Source organism: Phascolarctos cinereus, unplaced genomic scaffold, assembly GCF_003287225.1.
Source record: "Phascolarctos cinereus isolate Bilbo 61053 unplaced genomic scaffold, phaCin_HiC Scaffold_4;HRSCAF=312, whole genome shotgun sequence".
NCBI lineage: Eukaryota > Metazoa > Chordata > Mammalia > Diprotodontia > Phascolarctidae > Phascolarctos > Phascolarctos cinereus.
Window position 1 is genome coordinate 145876888 of NW_027555847.1, and position 23908 is coordinate 145900795.

At 36.4% G+C, this 23908-nt stretch overlaps 1 protein-coding gene across 1 annotated transcript in view; it reads left to right on the top strand.

Moving 5' to 3' along the window:
- Positions 1–23211, top strand: part of ANKS6 (ankyrin repeat and sterile alpha motif domain containing 6) — a 74938-nt gene extending 51727 nt beyond the window's left edge. Inside the window, exons 11-16 of the mRNA XM_020995526.2 lie at positions 900–1069; positions 4076–4259; positions 5229–5296; positions 12114–12230; positions 16368–16464; positions 22239–23211. Coding sequence (XP_020851185.1) covers positions 900–1069; positions 4076–4259; positions 5229–5296; positions 12114–12230; positions 16368–16464; positions 22239–22288 — 686 coding nt within the window. The 3' untranslated portion in view covers positions 22289–23211. The remainder of the gene's footprint in view (positions 1–899; positions 1070–4075; positions 4260–5228; positions 5297–12113; positions 12231–16367; positions 16465–22238) is intronic.
- The last annotated feature ends 697 nt before the right edge of the window (positions 23212–23908 follow it).

Below are 23908 nucleotides of genomic sequence, written 5' to 3' on the forward strand. Positions count from 1 at the left end.
TTCTTAGATTTTTATTTATATCTTTCAGTTTTACATAATCTAGCTTTCACTTTGTATCCCATTTCTTCCCCCTTCCCAAATAGCTCTCCCTTATAATAAAGGATTTTTTTTTAAGAAAAAGGTGAAGAGAAAAAAAAACCTCAGCAAAACCAATCAACATATCAAAGAATATTTGACATCATGACATCATATGCAATATTCCAGCCCCATACACCACCTACTTTTGCAAAGGAGTGGATTGAAGTGTTTTCTCATATCTCTTCTTTGAGGTCAAGCTACTTCTTTATAAATTTTGCAATATTGCAGTTTTAATTGTTTTGTGGTGATTGTTTTTCATCTACATAGTTATAGTCATTGTGTTTTCCTGGCTCTACCTACTTCCTTTTGCATCAGTTCATATAAGTCTTCCCATGCTTCTGTGTATTCATCATGTTCATTGTTTCTTATAGCACAGCACAATAATATTCCATGATCTGCCACAGTTGATTTAACCATGTCCCAGTGGAAGGGCATGACTACTGAAGAGCAATTGAACTGTGTTTCTAATTCTTAGCTATCACAAAAAAGTGCTGCTATCAATATTTTGGTGCATATGGAGCATTTCTTCTTGTCAGTGATCTCCTTGTGGTATAAGCCTTGTAATGGAATCTCTGGGTCAAAGGATATGGACATTTTAGCCACTTAACTGTATAATTACAAATTGCTTTCCAAAAGATTGTACCAATTCATAGCTGGGGAGAGCAAATTTTGATAGTGTTGGTCCCCTTCCTTGTACCATTTTTATTGCTTCCCTTGTACCATAATAATCATATAAATTAAGAATTAGGATGAGGAGATTAAGTGACATGCTATTGCCACTGACATGTACCCATTTCATATATTTCTTTATAACTCCTTAGGTGGCAGCATAGATAGTGTTTTGTCCCAAATTGCAGCACAAAGGAAAAAAGCCGCAGGATTATCTGAACAGAAATCCAGCCAGCAGCATAGTCCAGTCTGTACAGCTCCTGGGTCCACCCTGCCTGATGTCCAGGGTTCTCCAGTTTCAGGCAACATTCATAGTGGAAAGGTGTTTGTTTACCTTACACCTTCTCCTTGTTAACATCACTGTACTAACCCAGGACCTGAATTTATGTTGAATCAGGGGGAGTAGAATACTTAATGCAAACAAGGCATTCCTCTGAATTCTGAGTGAACACCTTTAGTTAGTTAATACCTTGGACAAGGTAATTTTATGAAATCACATCTTCACTCAGTGGAAGGGCCATTTACTCCCCCTGGCTCCATGTAGAGTCAGGCCCAGCACATGCATGCTCAAGTTGGAATGGAACGTCAATGAGTGCATGCTGTTTACTCCTCTGCTTTTTTATGTAGATGCTGTCACTGCTATAGGAGTCTCTTGATTGATAAGGAAGCTGACAAACCTTTGAATTATAGTAACTTGCTCCTATCACTTCAGCCCTAGAAGCTCTTTTTTTTTCTCTCTCTTTGCCCTGTTATTTCTGCAGGGAGATGTAATAGTATAAACTCCAGGGTCATAACGGAGGCTGTTGCATATTTAGATATTATTAGATATTATATAATTGTTATTTATATAGGATAATCTTTTCACATGTATACCCTACTTTAAGGAAACCTAAATTCACCCAAACACAAATTTGAGAAAATTATTAAAAGGAACTCTTTCCTTAATGTATAATAACTGATATCCCTGATCAAAAACAATACTGGAACCTTGTTGGACTTAATTAAAAAAGAGGAGGGGGTGCTAAACTTCCTTTAAAGTACCAACATCTCTGGTTGAAAATTCTTATTTTTAAAAACATTTAAGGGAGATGAAATATCAATACACGGGCCCTTACCTAGAATTTTAAATGAAAATACTTTACATAGAGATGGCCTCTTAATCTATTGAGAAGGAAATGTAGTGGAAAGACCCCTGGAATAAGAGGCAAGAGAGCTGAGTTCTCGACCTAGCTCTGCCATTTACTGTGGGACACTGAGCAAGCTACAAAAGTGTTCTTCAAATTATAAATTTGTCTAAATTTTACGCAAATGAATTTTCTTTCTATGCTTCTATAAAGGGAAAGACACCCCCACAGGGTACAACTCCTTCTTGTGTAGATACAATTCTAAGAGAACAGTTTCAGAAGTTTGGTATAGTAGATACAGTAAGAGACTTGGAGTCAAGAAGACCTGGGTTCCAAATATACCTCTGATCCTTAGTAACTGTGTGACTCTGGGCAAGACCTTTAACTTCTCTAAGCATCAATTTTCTCATCTATAAGATGGATCTACTACTATCTGCAATATATGCCTTGGATAAGATAGGACCCATGCACAGAGCTTAAGAGTAAGGCTACCTCTTCCTCTGAGATAAGGAGGAAGAAGTAATGCTGAGAAACTTTTGAAGAGTGAAGAAGGGTAATTGAAGGACCTCTTGTCAGATTGCCTCAACAGTTTCAGTGCAGTAGGAAACTAAGTCATCTACTATAAGCTAGGTTGGTGGAAAGGAGGGGTGCGAGAGGTTTGGGATCTGGAGTAGAAAAGTTTGGAACTGTCACCATGGGGGATAAGGAAGGAAAGCAGTACTCTAGAGAGATGGCTAAGCACCTGTTAGTGCCAAGTTGAAGTAACATAGCATAAATTTCATCAGTTTAATTTTGTGACTTACTCCAGCAATCCTAAGCAACCTGAATAGAGCAATCAGTGGTGGCAATTGAGCAGGGGTGTGCTGGTAAATGTTTAACAACCAGCTCTCTGCATCATTAACATTTTCTCCATTACTTTCTTAAATCTAACCAATAAAAACCCCCAATAAATCAAGCTTTGTAACATTTGTAACATTTACCAATTTCTGGAGTGTAAATAAACACTCACACTGAAAATTTATCAGTTGGCTCTCGCAAGCCATTTGGAGGGCAAGAGATCTTACAGTGATGGTGAACACACAAACTAATACAGTTTTTAAACTGTTACACAGTAGTTTCTAGACACATTTTTTCCTTAAAGCATAAAGTGAATGAATAACTCCATTTTAAATTCAATTCAATTTCAATTCAAAAACTTGTGAGTGCTCATTTTAAGTACACTGATCATGGTCCTAGGTGCTGGGTGATAACAATAAATAAGACAGTCTCCTCCTCTCATGAAGTGTACAGTTTAATAGGGAATAAATGACCAATGTTTTTTTAAAAAAAATAATAAAAACAGAGCAGAATAAATGCACACAAGAAACACAAGGACTATGTGAGTTCCAAGGGGTAAAAGATACAGTATCTCAGCAGCAAGGGAAGAGGAAATGAGAGAAAAATGAAGTTCTTAAAGTCACTAGCTTAAAATTTGGAAAACTTTTGTATTTTCAATCAACTTAAATAGTAAGGCATGTAAAAGTCTTATTTTTGAAATGGTTAAAAACTAGCATGGGCCGAATATTAGAAAATGGGAAGTGGTATCGGACCAGACCATCAGTCAAGCAACAAGTAGTTATTAAGTGCTTGCTGTGTGCGAGGTGGTGATCTAAGTGCTGGGAATTCAGAGAAAAAAATACAAAAATAGTTCCTGCCCTCAAGGAACTTACATTCTAATGATGGGGGGTGGCAAAATCTATGTAAATAGGAACATATAAGGTACATAGAAAATATGTAGAAGGTAAGTTTAGAGGAGTTTTATAATTCAAATAAACTTCAGTTCATCATTTTTCTACTCCCCATTTAATACAAAGGAAGAAAATTAAACTATAGAATATCAAGTGACTTGCCCAAGGTCACATGGCTAAATAGAAGCAAAGCCAGAATAGAACCCAAGTCTTCTTACTTAAAGTCCAGGGCTCTTTCCACTACACCACATTGCCTCCTTGTCCCAGTGGATCTTTTTTTAACTTACAGTTTTATTAAGCAGTTACGACTTTTAATTTTGCATTTGATTAATAATACTTTTCATAGCCTTGGTTAGAAAATGCATTGTCAGGTTCAGTATGTGGTGGATATGTCGCTGTATATTTCAGTAATTTCTAATTCCTTTTTTTCCCCTTTGTTTTTGTCCAATTGTATTTTTACTTTTATTTTTGCATCAGAAATTGGAGACAAGCAAAAGACCTCTATCTGGAACCTCAACTACCTCCAAAAGCACCTCACCAACGCTTACCCCATCCCCATCCCCAAAAGGGCACAATGCAGAATCCTCTGTTTCCTCTTCTTCATCTCATAGGCAGTCTAAGGGGAGTGGTGGCTCTAGCAGTGGAACTATTACTGATGATGGTAAGTGATTGCTGCATACATCAGACTGCATGGGAGGGAGAATATATGTAGGCACAAGGTCCCTAAGGGTGATCATTTTAAAGAAATTAGGAATTTTTAAAAACATTATGTTCCATGGGTTCAGGGTCCAGGATCAGTGGGAGCTCTATCACATTTACAAGGAATGTTCACTTTGTCCTGTGATTCACCCCAGTGGCAAAAATTTGTAACAGTAGCTGAAAAACATACCTGAATTATAATGCTCAGGACAACATCCATTTCCTTTCACTCTCTGTTTCTTTCACCCTGCCTTTAGAGCAAAGGTTCTTAACCTGGGATCCTTGAGCTTATTTTTATTATGTCAGTAACTATGTTTCAATGTAATTTGTTTCCTTTGTAATCCTATGTATTGTATTGTATACATTATAAAATATTATTCTGAGAAGAGGTCCATAAGCTTCACCAGACTACCAGAGGGGTCCATGACACAAGAAAGGTTAAGAATTCCTGCTTTAGAGGCTAATCTTTTCATCTTTTTTTCCTCTTGCACTTTTTAAGTGTTTAGCAACATTTGAGGACAGTCAAGCATTCCCACAATATGTTTACCAATTCTTCCCTCTCATTCCCTGGCCGCCTTCTAAAAGCCATCCTCAAGCATTTCCTCAAACATGGCCAGATATACTGCATATATAGCTTTTTCATATGAATTTTTTCAGTAACGTCCCTGAGCACTGAGGCCAAAATGTCTTCAATATTTTCTTTAGCTCAGAGCAATCAACGGGCAAGCCATAGTAATTAAAACCTACTCTTAGAAGAAAAACAAGTTATCCTAGTATTGAAAACTCTTAGAACTTTTTGCTCTTAGAGTTGGTATTTTAAAAATAACAGGTCAGAATTAAGGTTGATCCTGGTGCTTCTAGATTTGTGTACAATATGTTATCTTTTACAAAATTCTAAATCGGTATTATTTTGAATCTTTCCCTTTTTAAGATGAGCTGACTGGAATCCTTAAAAAATTATCACTTGAGAAATATCAGCCAATTTTTGAGGAGCAAGAGGTAAGGGCTTTATCTATTTTATATGTCTTTACTATGGATCTAAGAACATTATCAGTACATTTTAATATGATATTGTCAGTAGAAAGGCTGAGGAAAGAAGAATAACCAGCATTATATGGACACAATTATTATTTATCATAACTAATCAAGTCATTCAATTACAGAAAAAGTCAAGGGAATTTTTTTTTCTGTTGTTATATTTGAATTCTGTTATGACAACTATTTCTTGGAATGAGTGGGTCCCTTGCTCAGGGATTATGTAACACATAGATTACATAAAATCCCCATAAGAGTGGAATTTGAATTGCCATGTTTGAATACATAAGATGTTCTCTATATTATCATCTTTGTGTTGTTTTCTTTTTTTTTTTACAATAACACTGAGGTAATCAAAAAAACATCCTGTTTTTAATTAAGAACTACATAGGCACATTACCATTAAATGACATATGTGAGGTTCACAGGAAATAAATGGCAAAGTCAGGATTTATATTTTGTTATCCCCTGATTCTTGCATTTATTTTTGAGCTCTAAAATCTGTTTTCCTTCCTATCTGCCAAAGGATGGGAAGACAGGGATAGTTTTCTCCATTATAACTTCTAAGCTGCTCTAGACTCACAGTTACCTCAATCAAAGAAAATTAAAATGAAGGATGAATAGATAGGTAAAATAGACAGATATAGACAAGCACTATTCTTTGACTTTTGGTCATATTTCTTGTGTCCCACTTTCACCCTTCATAGCTTCATTTCCATAGAAATTACTATGGGGATATTGCTATGTCCTTTTTTTCTCCTAATCAATTACTTTTTTTTTATTTTTTGGCTTTTTTAGGCAATTGGGGTTAAGTGACTTGCCCAGAGTCACACAGCTAGTAAGTGTTAAGTATTTGATCTGAGGCCGGATTTGAACTCAGGTCCTCCTGGCTTCAGGGCCAGTGCTCTATCCACTGCACCACCTAGCTGCCCCTCTCCTAATCAATTAAAAGTAAATACTTCAACTACAGTCTTGGCCTTGAACTCTTCATATAACCTTAACGCTGAAGATTTACAGGAGAAAAGGAGAAACTTATGGTGTGAAATGAACGTTTAACTCAGCACTCTGGTGTCTCTGTGAGTCCAGTGAATATTAACATGAGTGTACATAAGTTTTTCATTCCTAACATGGTATTTTACACATCTCTTATGCCCTTATCACGTCCTATTCTGGATTATAGCCATTGGATAGTTATAATGTATTCATGTAAGGTTGTATCTTCTACCACACTGAGTTAACACAGAGTAGCCAGTGTCTCCTGTGTTGAACAGTAGGAGCATGGGCTTAGCTAAGTATCAAACATGGCCCTAGCAGCTTTTAACCACAGAGAACTTCAGCAGGGAAAGAACAGAAAAATAACAACAGCATATTCCCCAGACTTACTAATCAATGGTGACTTGCTGAGAGAGTTGTATGGAGGAAATGGAATAGCAAAAGACACCAGGGGAGGCCTAGAAGAACAGCGCAGCATCACAATGCAGTGGACTCAAGTTCCTAGCTATTTCTGTATTACTATTGCTGGGAAAGGTAGCTGGAAGTCTGAATGGTGTATGTGTTTGTTTCCTTTGGGTATCTATGTAGTCCTGTGATTGTGTGCTTATGTTGCTCTGGAGCTCAGATGCAGATCACACCTAAGAGGGAAAGTGAGTAAAGATGAGATGTCTAATATTACATATAAAAGAGCTATAAATATGAATTCTCCCACTGGGTTCACACTCTCCATTTCTGGAGAGTAGTACTACTGCCTGTGAACACTGGGATATTATAGATTATAAACACCATGAGGGCAGGGGCTGTGTCTTAGTTATCTTTACAGCTTCCTCTGTCCCTAGCATAATGCACTGTATAATGTAGGCAATTATACATAGTTAAATGAAAATTCATTTCCAGGATAGGTGATTTCAGAACAAAGGAAATAAGTAACTTATTTGAGAATTATATATATTTTTATACTTCCCACCCCTTGTTTGTGAGGGTCCAAAATGTTCGTTCTTATAAAGGTCTAATTCTTCTGAATGTGTTATTGCAATTTTAGTATGAATTATCTTGGAGAATTCAAAAATTTAGGAAATTTAAACTGAAAGTTAAAACCAGCAAAAAGGACTTAAATGGAATGAATTTCCATCTAATCATGTCTATTGTAGTTTAATTGACATTCTCTATCACTATATAAAAATCTTTTCCCCTCTATTTTTTGAAAGATAATTTAGTGTATGTCTTTTCTTCAAGAATACACTTCTGTGTGAAAAAATTTTAACCTATCATTTTCCTTCCCTCTCCTATTTTCATATAATATTCAAATATTTTCTTATGCTGCCTTACTGCCATCTTGTCTCCGGGGTTTCTTCATAGTTCTGTAGTCTTTGTAGTAAACAATTAAATAACCACACATTTGCTGAACTCCTAATATATGCCAGGCACTGTGGTAGGTGGGTATTAAGGAGACACAAGTCAGTTCATGAGAAGGATGAAATGAATGGTACAGACATTAAGTGCTATAAATTGAAAGGAAAGAGAGATCACTGTAGGCTTGAGTGGTCAGGGTGGTGGGACTTAAGCTCAGTCTCAAAAAGTATACATGATTCAGGTAACTAGACAAGAGTAGTTGAGAGCATTCTGGGAGGTAGGATTGCCATAAGCAAAGGTACTGAGGCAGGAATTGCCCTGCATAGTCTTCGGGGGAAGAGTGAACATTCCAACTTGGCTCTATCACAGGGTTCATGTGGAAAAAAGGGAGATAAGGTTAGACAGGTGGGCTAGGAGCCAAAATATGGAAGACTTTCCACTCTAGACCAACTTGATCTTCTTCCTGCTGGATTTTAAGTAAGCTATGATCACTGATTCAGAATTTTAGAGCTAATGGGAACCTGAGAAACAATCTAGTCAAACTCTTCAGTTTTATAGGACAGAAGCCTGGCGTCCAGAGAAGGGAAATGATTTACCCAATGTCACACAACTATTTAATGGCAGAACTGGACTATAATCCAGGGATAAGAATAGTATATGAAGAAGACTAGTTTGGCAATGGTAGGCCAGATGTATTAGAGAAGGAAGAGAGACAAGTAGGGATGACAATTACAACAGTTAAAGTTTCTCCAAAATGCAAGAATTTTAAACATTTTTAAACACTGTATTCTTTATTTCATTGACTAAAAGGTAACAAATCTTGCCAGATAAGGATACTAGAAAATTTTTTTTCTGTAGTTCAAAGAAAAAATAAAGTCAGGTGTTGGCTCTTCCTGATAGTTAACACAAAGGTTAAGGCCCAAACAATATGTAGTTTTTGGCAATACTAAAGGTGTAATATTTATAAAATTATAGAATATTTGACATAGAGGGAAAGTAGAGATCATTTGGTCTGACCTTCTATAAATTTAAGGCAAGCTTTAAGAAGCTGGAACTGGATCTCTCGTTGGGGAATGCAAGTATATTGAGCTTCTTTGAGGACATTATATGGAGTATTATAAATCAAGTATACAAGGTTTACTTCATTTACTGAAATGTATTATGTGCCAGCAAAGTTGGCTCTGAAGGCAAGTCAACAAGCATTTATTAAATGCTTACTGTGTACCAGGCACTATGCTAAGTGCCGGGGAGACAAAGAAAGGCAAAACAAACAAACAAACAAAAAACAGCCCCTACTCTCAAGATGTTCACAAGCTAATAGGGGAAATAACATAAAACTATATACAAAAAAGATGTAGACTAGAAAAATTGGAGATAATCTCAGAGAGAAAGCACACTGATCAAGGAGGACTAGAAAAGCTTCTTGTAGCAAAGGGGACTTTAGCTGAGACTGGAAGGAAGCCAGGAAAACCAGGTAAAGAGAAGGAGTGAGAGGGTTCCAGGCATGGGGGACAGCCAGTGAAAATGCCCAGAGTCTAGAAATGTTCATTAGCTTGTTTGTATAAAGTGGATCTCATTTTCCTCTGACTCTCATGAAATTGGACATATGTTCTTGTGAACGTATCTCCAGATAAACTAATTTGAAAACCATTGGTGAGGAAGGGGTTTTTAAGTAATGACAGGGCCTGTTGCATGTTGTATATTAAAATGCTTGAATAACTTTTTGCATCATTTTCAGAATTTCAAGATAATTATGGGTCTCCCTCTTTATTATCACTCTCACCTTTGCTTTCTAGTAAAGAATGCCTCCTATTACTCTTCTCTTTATGCCACACCAGAGCCAACACTGGCAAATAGACTGGCAGATAGAGGAGATCTAGCCAGACAAAAGTGAAGTCCAGGTAGGTCAGCTAAGTCAGAAAGGAACAAGAACACTGCAGGTCTGGAACAGAGAGTCAGCAAGAGGCCACCAATAAGCAGGGTTGAACTTAGACTCCTGATTTTCAAAGAATTAGTAGGATACAGTAAAAAAAAATCTATGTTACACTGTTATAACAAACATAAGTTCAGATTTTTTGGGAAGGAAATGTGGCACAATGGAAAGAATGAAGGATTAAGAACCATAAGATCTGGGTTCAAATCCCAGTTCTGACATTTATACCTGTGTGGCCAAGGGGCCAAGTCCTTTACCTCCTAAGACCTCAGTTTCCTCAACTGTAAAATGAGAGGCTTGGACCAAATGACCAACTCCCTCACCCTAAATCTGTGTTCTTCTAATGAGTCACAAATGCTTCATGAACTTGAATTTTGTCAGTTATTATTTAATTACTGATGTAGAAAACATGGAAGATAGAGCTGAAGTTACATTGGTTTTATGGCATTAAAAAATTTCATTTTATTAGCTTGTATACTTTCATGAAGGAAGTGTTTAGAATGCACTGCCTACAGTGTAGATTCTATAACCATAACCTAGTGTAGACTGTAGTAATACTAATATTACTTAGTGAAACTTTCTGATCAAGAGAATTTTAAATTAAACCAATTTAATGAGACAAATATAAAAGTGTTATTTTTATATTATTTGTTGTTGTTGTTCAGTTGTTTTTACTCATGTCCAAATCTTTGTGACCCCATTTGATGTTTTTTTGGCAGAGATACTGGAATGGTTTGCCATTTCCTTCTCCAGTTTACTTTACAAATGAGGAAACTGAGGCTAACAGGGTTAAATGACTTGCCCAGGGTCAGACAGCTAATAAGTATGTGAGGCCAGATTTGAACTCAGAAAGATGAATCTTTCTGACTCCAAGCCTGGCACTCTACCCACTTCACACCTAGCTGCCCAGAGATAATGCTATACCTATATAAAACAAGTTTAGGGAACAAATCCAAAGATATGTGTCTATCTATCTATCTATCTATCTATCTATCTATCTATCTATCTATCTATCTACACAAACATATGAAAGAGCATGATAGCATGTAAACACTATATATATAAGTAGGAAGGGAGTTATCAGCATAGGCTGAACAGGACACATTTTGGGCACTGTATTTTTCTTTTAGTGCTTTATTATTCCCCATTCAGTGGTCAAGATAACCATGGAACCTCCTGAACTTCCAAGGAGAATCCATTTAACTTTAGATCTTAAATCAGCTTTCTTTAAGTAGCTGTTTAGTATTAGTTAAGAGTTGTACAGAGGGTTACATTTGACTTACACATGTTTTTCATAGTGAAACAACCAAGAACAGAATCAAATAAAGTAAATGTCAATATATGAGGATATTTTTGAAAGCCTAATTATTAGGAATCACCTCAAATAGAAAAGCCTTTTCACTTTAATTCCAGTTTTTGCTCCTCTAATTGCCTCAATCAAGCTTGTGGTGAGGGATGGATAGAGGGAGCTTTCTAATCCAACTTTTAGTCATTTTTCAGGGAAATGGCATGTTACCATTCCTGCCGGCATTAAGCAGCCACTGATTTTGCCTGTCATGTCTGGTAGGCATGGATGTGACCTCTCATTTATTTAATTATTGAAATGAAAGATTATAATGTGCTCATATAGCCTTATTTACAGTAACCATTGGGTAGATGCTCTATGGAAGGTACAACGAATAATGTGGCTGAGAGTCACAGGGGATGACACAGTGTAGAGGGGTTGTGATCTTTGTCTCTAGAAAGGATACTCATGCAAAGAAAATCACAGATTTTCCAAAGTACCAAAGTTATGTTGTATTGTTATAACCAGAGAAAAAACACACCTCCCTGATCCACATAGTCCTTCTTTCTTTTATTGCTTCTGTTGTTTAAGTTCACATTCTGTCTTTCTACAGTCTTCATCTCTCTTGTCTTCTTTGGGGAAATTATGGTAAGTACTGCCAAGTAACAGAATTTACCTATAATGTCATGAGACATGGAAACAATTAAATTGTCACATTTGTAATGTAATTAAAAGAATTTTAATTAACTGTCTTAAGTCTAAAAATGTTGTAGCAATGGGAGTTTCATTTTCATGATTCTAGCCACTAAGATAATTGACCTGACAGATTTTCTTAATCATCTCACTGGACTGAAAATCCAATTCAGTAGATATTTGTGATTAGAGACTTTTCTCCTTTTTTCTCACCATACTGAGGGCCTAGAATTGGCCCATTCTAGGAACTTAATAAATGTGGGATTGTATTATATAGTATTATATTCAAGCAATATTTATTGAATGCTTGATATATATGAAGTCTGAGGCATAAATCAAATCAATCTAGTTCAACAAACAATGAAATGCCTGTTATGCTAGGTACTAGAAATATAATTGTTGAAAAATGACAAAACTCCCTCTCCTTAGGAGCTTAAGGTTGAACACGAGTATGAGACATGTATGTACCTGTAATTGTATCACAACAGACTCAATTGCATATCTCTCACTTTATCTTTCTGTAGGTGGACATGGAAGCGTTCCTCACGCTTACTGATGGTGACTTGAAAGAGTTGGGTATTAAGACAGATGGTTCCAGGCAGCAAATTTTGGCAGCTATTTCTGAACTGAATGCAGGCAAGGTATTGTCCTAATTTTTTCCCCTCCAAAAATTTAAATATTTAATACAATCAGAGAATATTACCAGTTGGTGAGATCTTGGACACGATTTAATCCAACTTCCTATTCATTGCAGGAATTCTTTCCAACATATATGTCAGATGATCATCCTGTCTCTTTGAGATATATACCATTTTGAGGCAGCCTTATCCATAACTGAACAGTAATAATTAGAAAGTTATATTTTATACAGTGCAGAAATCTGCCTCATAGCTCATACCCATTTGTTCTAGTTTGTCTACAGTCTGCTTTATACTACCCATTCTTCTATTCTTCATACTACTCCTTTTCCATTATTCCATTCCAAAATATTTATAGCTTTTATCTATTTACATCCAGGATACTCTTCAGATTTTATCATCATTTTAATACCTGGCCTTCCCTTTTACCCTATCCTCTTCTCTTATGCTTAAAGATATCAACATTCATGTTGCTCAGCCCAAATAACAATGTGACTATAGTTTCTCAGTCTTCTGAACTCTTGTGACCTCCTTCAATCCACTCCAGCTATACTGGCATATAAATTGAGGTTATCTTAGACTTCAGCATCTCAGACAATGAAATTCCATTGTCCAAACACAAGTGCCCATCCTATTTCTCTCACTAAATCTACTCTGCTTTTATCATGACTTTTAATCCCATATCCTACCCCTGCTCTCCCAATCTATCCATCCCACTATATTTTCATTTATTTTCTTACTCAGCCTTGACCTTTATGATCATAGACACTTTAATTTTTTCCTAGATCTTCCCTATCATCTGGTGTTTTTTTTGTTTGCTTTTTACTGCTGATTCTGCTGATTCTGAGTGTCACTGAGAAAAATCACAAAATCAAGCTGATTTCTTCACCCATTATAGATGTATGGTACATAACCTCAGCTAGGCACTCACTGCTGTGAAAGAGTACTTCTATATTATCATCTCCTTATTTCATCCCCATAGCAACTATTTCAGATGCTTCATCTCTTTTTTCACTTCCAACTATATTCCTACTCCTTCCTATTCCTTCCCTTAGAGCAGACAGGATCACAGATTATTATTACTATTAAACTAGCATTTATGTAGCCTCTGAAGTTTTGCAGGTGCTTTACAAATATTAAAGTAGTTTATCCTTACAACTACCCTAGAAGCTAGGTGCTACTCCTGTTTTCATTTTACAGATGAGGAAACCAAGGCAGACAGAGCTTAAGTGACTTGCCCAGGATCACACAGCTAGCAAATTTCTGAGGCTGGATTTGAACTCATATCTTCCTGACTCTAGGTCCAGCATTGTACCATCTAGCTGTCTATTTTTAAAAATAATCTAGATCTGGAAAGGACCTCAAGAGGCCTTCCTTATTTTAGAAATGAGGAAACTGAGGCACAGGAAGGTGATAAGTAATTTGCCCAAGGTCACACAGGTAAATGTCAAAAGAAGGATAACTTACCCTCTTACTACAGTGAAATTGAAGCAATCCAACGTGAGCTTCAAGCTCCCCTATTCCACTGACTCCTTCCCAACTGCCTCCAAACTTGCTTAGTTTTTCCCAGTTTGAAAAAGGCCTTTCCTTGACCCTTCTGTCCCATCTTTTTCCTGCCCTCCACTGCTACACTTCTTGAAAAGCTTCACCCAATGACTCCACTTCCTCACTACCCATTATCTTCTTAACCTCTTGTAATCAAGCTTACATCCCACCTTCTACACTCCTGGAATTATACTAAGGTTACCAATTGCTTAATTTTTAAAAAAGTTTTCATTCTTCACCATGCTACAGTGTTTTGACACTGTTGACCTCCCTCTCCTACTACATCTTCCTTCCTCTCTTGTCTTGAGACAGCAAATTCTTCTAGTTCCCTTCCAACTTTTCTAACCAGCCATTCTCTGTCTCTATCACTGTACTTATGTTTTTTCTGCTCCTTTAATTCAGGAGTTCTCCAAGGTTCTGTCTGGCCCTCTTTGGTTCTTTCTCTAATCTTTCTCCAGTATCATTCCATATCAAGCCAAGAAGAATGCTCTGCAATCATTAGTGCTTTAACAGTTAAAATTTTATATAGGATCTTAATCAATAAAGTTTCCAGGGGGAAGAACATGCAAAGAAAATTTATCCAAAAATAACATTCATCCAGAAAGAGGTTGTCTGTGGGGAAAATTGTTCCCAAATTTTCCCAGCAGCTCATTCACCACTGAAACAATGAAGAATATGTTGTCCAGACACAGAAATACCAGAAAACTCTCCCTCATTTTGGGGGAAGGAATAACTTTTTAAAAATACTTAAGTGACTGAGTTTACTTGGTGCATTTAAGCATTAAACCTATCAATTTTAACATGACATTGAAATAAACTTACGTGATGTTTTGTTCTGGTGAGAGAGAGAGAAAGTAAGTGAGAGAGTGAGAGACACACACACACACACACACACACACACAGAGAATGAGAGAAATGCTCTGCCAATAGAAGGCACTTAATCATTTTTAAATTAAACATTTCTGTCTGTGGAAGCCACATCAAACAAGACTACTTTCTCATCTACAAGACAACTCTTAAGTCATCAGAAGTTGGCAGTCAAGACTTGGTTTCTTTTGTCTTCTCAAGTTTTCCACATTGTTCAGGCATTCCTCATTATCAGTGCTGAGTGCTCAAAAGTACTCCTCCAAAATGGTCAAAGGATATGAACAAATAATTCTCCAAAAAAGAATCGTAACTGTTAACAACCATATGAAAGAATGATCCAAAACATGAATAATAAGAGATAAGCAAATTTAAAAAAAAACAAAACAACCCTGAGGTTTCACCAGACTCCTCGAAAATTGGCAAAGATGAAAAAAGATGGGGATTGTTTCTGTTAGAAGGGTTGTAGAAAAGATAGGCACCTTAAAGCATTGTTGGTGGAGCTGTGAATTGGCACAACTGTTTCTGGAAAACAGTTTGGAATCATGCAAATAAAGTGACTAAGATGTTCATACCTATTGATTTTACTGCTCAGTATATACTCTAAGGAGATCACTGGCAAAAAGAAAGGTTCCATATAGACCAAAATATTTGTAGCAGCACTTTTTGTGGTAACAAAGAAAGCAGATGCACATAGATAAAGGACTTGCTAAACAAACTGGGGTTCATGAATGTCAGGGAATATTACTGTGCCGTAAGAAACAATGAACATAACGCATACAAAGAAGCATGGAAAAACTTACATGAACTGATACAAAATGAAATATAAACAAAGCCAAGAATACACAATGACCACAACAATGTAAATAGAAACAACAAAAGAACTGTAAATAGGGTGTTTTGAAATTATAAAGAACAAGTTTATAATTTAATTACACAGAATATTATAAAGAATAACCCAAAGATATTTTCCTTCCCTACCCTCCCAACCCCTGCCCACCCCTTTGCAAAGGGCAGGATCCACAGGTGGAGAACATTACATATAATGTTGTTTTTTTTATATGTTTATTGGTTTTGCTAAATATGTTCCTCTTCTTTACAAAAAAAAATTTCTTCATTATCAGGGTTGGCTGTCTAGGACAGAGAAGTGGGAAAAATTCAGCAAAAAATAGTGATGATATAAAAAGAAAAGATATCAGTAAAAATTTCTTTTAAAAAAAAAGCATTAGCCTCTCCAGTAATGACAAGGCTGTATGGGACCACTGGAGAGGTATTTGGAACAACATGGGGAAATCCCTACCTCATTGCTTTCACATCTTGAAGTGAAAGAGAGGGGAACTGGTTGGAAATTAATTTAGTGGAGGGTATTAGAATATTTTAAGTAACAGAAAAGGCTGAATAAAGAAAATATAAAGGAATAAGGTTGGGTGGGAGAAGTGGGTAGGAGGGTATTTTGGTGGTAGTGAAAAGAACCTCTGCCCCCCTTACCACACCCCCCCCCAGTACACATGAGGACCTGCAGAGGTAGACTTCTGCTTACTTATATGGGCAGAGCTCCCAGTGGAATGGATAAGATTCTGGGTACAGAAGCAAGAGATACAAAAAGACTCTGTTTCATTGTGTTTTTATTAAATCAGATACTCTTTATCTTCATTAACCTAGTCTCTCAAGACACCTATGGACTTTCCAGTATGAGTTTAATATTCTGAGTATTTTTAATTTCCTTTGCAGGGACGTGAGAGGCAAATATTACAGGAAACCATTCACAGCTTTCATTCTTCTTTTGAGAGCAGTGCCAGCAATACCAGATCTCCTGGGAACTGTCAGTGTAAGTATGCTTGTGTGAACTCCTAAATTACCCAGGACTTTCTGGTGGCTGGCTGACAACGTGGATAAAGAGCATAGGACTTTGAGTCAGGAAGACCCAAGTCTGAATTTGGCCTCAGACATTTACTAGCTGTGTGAACCTGGGCAAATCACTTAACTAATATGTGCCTCAGTTTTCTCATCTGTGAAACTGGGATAATAACAGCACCTACCTCCCAGAGTTATTATGAGGATTAAATGAGTTAGTGTATGACCTTAAAGTGCTATATCAATGCTAGCTATTGTTATTAGCTATTATCAGATATGAAGGTAAGATAGACTAATAACACATGGTGGTAAAAAGGATTTGGTATCCCTTTAACGTGGGCTTAATATTTCAAAGTAGTGAAATATCTTGATCTTCAAAACTGAGATTGCACTTTGGTGTTCAACTGCCTGTTGTTAGGTGACTCAGTCTTTTCAAAACCAATGACTGTCTTGATTTTAGACACTGAACACAAATAATGTCTCCATGAATAGAATGGGTGGCACCATGGATAGAGTGCTGGACCTAAGGTGAGGAAGATCCAGATTCAAATCTAGAGACTTATTAGTATCTAGGGCAAGCCATTTAATCTCTGTCTCCTCAGTTTTCTCATCTGTAAAATAGGGATGATAATAGTACCTACCTTTCAGGATTGTTGTGAGAATCAAATGAGATAATATCTGTAAAGTAGTGTGCAAACATTAAAGCACTATGTAAATGTTAGAGATCATTATTGTCATTAATAGTAATAATAAAACATAGGCAACACTTTAATGTGAAGTCTGCCTATCCTTTTGTAGTGCCTGGCATATAGCAGTCACTTGACTTCTATAGTGCTTTTCCATAGCAATTTTGACATAGCATATGGGGTACCAGCTCCAGTCCTTCCTAGCTGGGTGACATGGGGCAAGTTGATTACTTTTTCTTGAGCCTCAGCTGCATCTGCAAAATGAGGCTGCTGATACTTACATTACCCAAACAACAGAAGTTTGCCCCTTTATGTACTATGACACTTAAAAATAATCTTAAGTTGTGGTGCCAAGATGGTGGAGTAAGGAAGGAACGCTCTGAAGCCCTCCTCAATTCCCCTCCAAACAAGTAGGAAACCACCACAGAACTGATCTAGGAGCGGGGAAGCAGCTTACCAGCCTGGTGGGAGGGAAGCCAGGTCCAAGAGCAGCAGCAGCAGCCATCCTCTTAGCAGGGGGCCTACAACAGGGCTCAGAGCCTGGGGCAATCCACTGGTGAAGTTCCCTCCTCCTGCAAACCAGCAGACCCCTAGGTGAGTGAGCAGTCTGTGCAGGACAGCAAAGTCTCACCCCAGGGACCCCCCCCCCACCATCAGTGAGGCTTTGACCCCACAGCTGACCAGCAGTGAAGCCTTGTCCTGGGGCCAGCCAGCAGCCAGACTCTACCCCTGGGGCCTACCAGTAGAGACCCTGTTTACATAACAAACCAGCAGCTGGGTCCAGCAGCAGGGTCCAACCCCTAAGGCAGGCCAGCAGCTAAACCCCACCCCCAGGGGAGGCCAACAGAGAGGCCCCGTCTCTCCCAGTATAAGCCAGAAGGGAAGCCTATCCTCCAGAGAAAGCAAATAGCTAAGCTCTGAAGCCCAGTGAAAACCATTAATAAGACCCAGAGCCCCAGCACAAAAAAAACTTGGGGCAGTGCAGGACCAGAGTCCAACTCTCACATAAAAACACTGTCACAAAAAAAGGCAGGAAAAAAAGTGAGCAAAAATTGAAAAAAATATATTTTGACTACAGAAAGTTACTATGATGGTAGGGAGGATCAAAGCATAAACTTGGAGGACAATACTGTCAAAATTGCTACATGTGAAACCTCAAAGAAAAATGTTATTTGGTCTCAGGCCCAAAAAGAATTCATGGAACAACTTTAAAAGGCTTTTAAAAAGCAAATGAGAGTAGAAGAAAAATTGAGAAAAGAAGCGAGAATAATGCAAGAGAATCATGAAAAGAGTTAATAATATGGGGAAAATGTACAAAAATTTACCAAGGAAAATAGCTCCTTAAAAAAATAGAATTGGCCAAGTAGAAAAGGAAATATAAAAGGTTACTAAAGAAAATAATTCCTTAAATATTAGAATTGAACATGTGGAAACCAATGACTCTATGAGAAACAAGGTACAATAAAACAAAAGCAAAAAAGTGGTAAAAAAAAATAGAAGAAAATGTGAAATTTTTCATTGGAAAAACAACTGACCTAGAAAATAGATCCAGGAGAGGTAATATAAGAATTATTGTCCTACCTAAAAGCCATGATCATTTGAAAAAAAAAAGCCAGGACATCTTTCAAGAAATTATCAAAGAAAACTGCCCTAATATATTAGAATAGAACCAGTGGGTAAAATAGAAATTGAAAGAATTCACCATTCACCGCCTGAGACTCCAGGAACATCATAGCCAAATTCCAGAGCTCACAGATCAAAGTGAAAGTATTGCAAGCAGCCAAAATGAAACAATTCTAATATCATGGAGCTAAAGTCAGGATTACACAGGATTTGGCAGCTTCCACATTAAAGAATTGGAGGTTTTGGAATATGATATACCAGAAGGCAAAGGAATTAGGATTACAACCAAGAATCACCTACCCAGCAAAATTGAATATAATCTTTCAGGGGAAAAAAACCAGACATTTAACTAAATAGAAGACTTTCAAGCATTTCTAATTAAAAGAGCAGAGCTTAATAAAAAATGTGACCTTGAAATACAAGTCTCAAGGGAAACATAAAAGGTAAAAAAGAAACAAGAAAGGGGAAAGAAATTTTATATTTCTGATTGCTTATATCAGTAAAATAGATAAAAAGCAGATCAATGAATTGGGCATACAACTAAAAAAAACTAGAAAAAGAACAAATTAAAAATCCCTAATTAAACACCAACTTGGAAATCCTGAAAATCAAAGGAAAGATTAATAAAACTGAAAGTAAGAAAACCACTGAAATAAAACCAGAAGCTAGTTTAAAAAAAAACACAATAAAATAGATAAACCATTTGTTAATTTGATTTTAAAAAAGAAGAAAATTAAATTACTAGTATCAAAAATGAAAGGGGTGAACTCCCCACCAGTGAAGAGGAAATTAAGACAATTGTTAGGACCTATTTTGCCCAATTATATGCCAATAAATTTGACAAACTAAACAAAATGGATGACTATCTACAAAAATATAAATTACTCAGATTAACAGAAGAAGAAATAAAATACTTAAATAACCCAGTCTTAGAAAAAAGAAATTGAACAAGCCATCAATGAACTTCCAAAGAAAAAATCCCCAGGACCAGATGGATTCACAAGTAAATTCTACCAAACATTTAAAGAATAATTAATCCCAATATTATATAAACTATTTGGAAAAATAGGCAAAGGAGTCCTACCAAATTCATTTTATGGCACAAATATGGTAGTGATACCCAAACCAGGAAGAGCCAAAACAAAGAAAGAAAATTATAGACCAATATCCCTAATGAATATTGATGCAAAAACTTTAAATAAAATACTAGCAAAGAGATTACAGCAATATATTACCAGGATCATACATTATGACCAGGTGAGATTTATACCAGAAATACAGAGCTGGTTCAGTATTAGGAAAACTATCAGCATAATTGACCAAATCAATAACAAAACCAACAAAAACATATGTTTACCTTAATAGATGTAGAAAAAGCCTTTGACAAAATACAGCACCCATTCCTATTAAAAACATTAGAAAGCATAGAAATAAATGGAGCTTACCTTAAAATGATAAGTAATATTTATCTAAAACCATCAGCAAGCGTAATCTATAATGGAGATAAGCTAGAAGCCTTCCCAATATAACGAGGGTAAAGCAAGGATGCCCATTATCACCTCTGGTTTTTTAACATGTACTAGAAATGTTAGCTATAGCAATAAGAGAAGAAAAATAAATTAAAGGAATTAGAATAGGCAATGAAGAAACAAAACTATCCTCTTTGTAGATGCTATGATGTTATACTTAGAAAAACTAAGAGAATCAACTAAAAAACTACTTGAAATTATTAACAACTTTAGCAAAGTTGCAGGATATAAAATAAACCCACATAAATCATCAGCATTTCTATATATTACCAACAAATTCCAAAAGCAAAAGCTAGAAAATTTGAAATGACTATAGACAATATAAAATACTTAGGAGTCTACCTGCCAAGACAAACCCAGGAACTATATGAACACAACTATAAAACACTTTTCACACAAATGAAGTCAGATGTAAACAATTGGAAAAATTTTAATTGCTCATGGGTAGGCCAAGCCAATATAATAAAAATGACAATTCTGCCTAAATTAATCTATTTATTCAGTGCTGTACCAATCAAACTATCAAAACTTATTTTATAGAGCTAGAAAAAATAATAACACAATTCATCTGGAAGAACAAAAGCTCAAATGGACAATGACTTTTCTTTTCCTTTTCTTTCTTTCCTTTCTTTTTTTTTCTGGCTGCCTCTCAGAAGTCTTTGGAGCATAATGCCTGTTTTTTCCCTTGGTCCCAATAATTGAGTTTTTTGCATGCAGCCTTTGGATAAATAAGGTGACAGTGTAGTTCTATCTATAATCTTTAGAAAGCTTTGTGAATTACTGATATCTTCCTTAAAAATGACCATTTCCTTACCTTTTTGGAAGCAGTGTGGAGTGAGACAAGGAGGCGTGACCAGGAGAGGATGCACTTAAATAAAAACCTCTTCCAAAACCCAAAAAGTGGCCTATGTGACAATTTCCAGGACTCATAAAGTTTTTGCAAGATTATACAAGCTTTGTAAGATTGAGGAATATGGAATTCTCCCCATTGGTACAAAACATACATTTTTTTCTAGCTTGTAAACTGGTTGCTTTGGTAACTAAGGAAAACTTGTATCATTTGGTGAAGTCCAGGCCTCAAACTGTATTCTAGGACAGGATCTCTTTGAATTCAGAGTGAAAAAATGGTAACAAGGAAAATGTCTTCTGATCTTAAATGTAATGTTCAAGAGTAAAAAATCCTTAAATTATTAACAAGCTCTTACTCTTCTTTAAAATGGAGCGTTGACTTCAGAGTAAGAAAGACCTGGGTTCAAGTCCTCCTTCTGCCACATACAAGCTGTGTGTGAACGTGGGCAAAATGACCTAATTTTTCAGTGGTTCAGGCAATTTTCTAAGACTATGTGTTGCAGAGCTGGGGATGATCTATGTGTCTTAGTACTGTACTGATGAAGTCACAGGTCCTAAATAAATTGTTTAACAAATCAGTTTTTCAGTATAGTTTTTGAATGAATAGCTACTATATTAGAGTTTTTTGTTGGCATGAACCTGAGATTTCACTGGTGTTGGGAACTGCTTCCATTGATAAAAATGGGCAACTCATCTGTAACTTGTAGTCTTAGTTCTCTGGATTACTGACAGTTGAAGTGACTTGTCTGTGGTCATACGACTAGTATATGTCAAAGGCAGCACTTGAATCCAGTTGGTATTAGATGTGATACACTTTTTTTATTTAGAAAAAAAATCTATCACTGTTACAGTATCATCTATATACTTGTATTTAGTAAGAAAAACACTAATTTTCCCAAATTTTAAAATATTTTCTTTTACTTATACAGTAAGTGTATAACATTGGTTGGGGCTGGAAATTGTGTGGGTGGGTAAGCTACCTTATTTTAGATAATAACTCTGAAATGCCATATTTTTTATGAATTTTAAAATGTCCGTCTTTTTATCTCTCCCATCTGTAGCCACCACATGTTGGGTAAGGCAAGAAGAACCAGTCTCTAACAAAAGGTAGCAGCAGCATTGATGTCCCTAAAGCTTGGGAGATTGGTTGTCATTACACAGAGCACCATTTTCCAGATGTGGCCAAACTCTGCTCCTAATGCTGCTAAAATCCCATGCATTCAGCCAAGAGGAAACAGCAACAGTTGTTTAGAGAGGAAAAAAAAGTCTCCCTTTTACTTGCTGCATGGATAGGAAGAAGAAGAAACTGGCAAGAAGAGCCCACTTGTATGTTTCTTTCTTAGACCGAAAGAAAGAAGAGCATCTCCCAAAGACAAAACTGGACAAGTAGAAAGCAAGTGATGGGAGAAGGTGAATGCATGCCTATAAAGCGTGTTTATAAATTAATATAAGTTCTGAATAATAATACATATTCATAGCATAATTAAGCAGCCATTAGTAACTATTGAATAGGCTTAAAGAGTTAGTTGAAGTATCAATAGACATACAGTGACACTGAGCAAACCATGTATAATTTGAAGTCAACAATCATTTATTAGACACTTACTATTTGCCAGACACTGTGGAAAATGTTTCCTCTCCTCAATCTACTTGGAGGGAGACAAGGCTAACACGCATAAAGGAGTGAAGAGTATGAAGAGAATAAATGAATAAAGGCTACATAAAGTTGGGGTGAGGGCTGGACCTGTGATTTCATTTGTATAGAAACTCCAGGTGTGGAACCTCCTTCTGTCACTCCCGGTCTGTAACTTCTCTACAATTTAGAGACTTAGGAAATTGTCTAAAGCAGAAATGTCAAATTCTCTCAGTGCCACTGGAACCAGATCAAACTATAATTAGGAAATATTTAACAGAATAAATAAAAATACAATAGAACATAATGTTAATATGTGGTTTTCTAAGTGCTGCTAGAACTAGATTAAAATATATTTGGGAAATATTTAACAGAATAAATAAAAATATAATAAAACATAATGTTAATAATGTGGTTTTCTCAGTCGATATGTGACCTGTTGGGATCCCTTATGTATGGCCATTTCTACTTGAGTTTCACTCCTCTGGCCTGAAGCACTAAGTGGTGAAATGTGTTGCTTGGGGTCACACAGACAGTATGTGTAAACAGCTTGCAAATTGCCACCCATATTCAGAGAATGGAGGAGTTAAGAAGAGGTCTTTATCAAAAATGATTTAAAAATTTTAAGCCTGAATTCCTGGGGAAATGGTAGTGCCACAGAAAAACAGAAGTGGGGAATGAATGAAAAGAGCATTTATTAAATGCTTACTGTGCACACAGTAAGCGTCTTCAGTTTTGAAAAGTGAGTTCAGTTAGCAGTAGGAAGTAATGTTCAGTTTTCTATACCTCCAGATAAATTGTAAACAGTAAAGTTCATAGTAAGTAAAGTTCAGTTTTGGATATGGTAAGTTGGAAATGACAAGGTGTACAGGTGGAATTGACCTATGGGGGGAAATCCAAGGCAGAAATCCAAGGGAGCGTTGAGGACTAAAATTAGATTTAAGTGCCAGAATAGAGGTGATTGTAGAAGTTATGGGAATAGATGAGCTTTCTAAAAAAGATAATAGAAAAAGAGAAAAGTAGAGGTTCACAGATTGAGCTTTTTTATGGAGCATAAATATAAAATATAAAGGACAGCCATTCTCTTCCTTTCCTCCC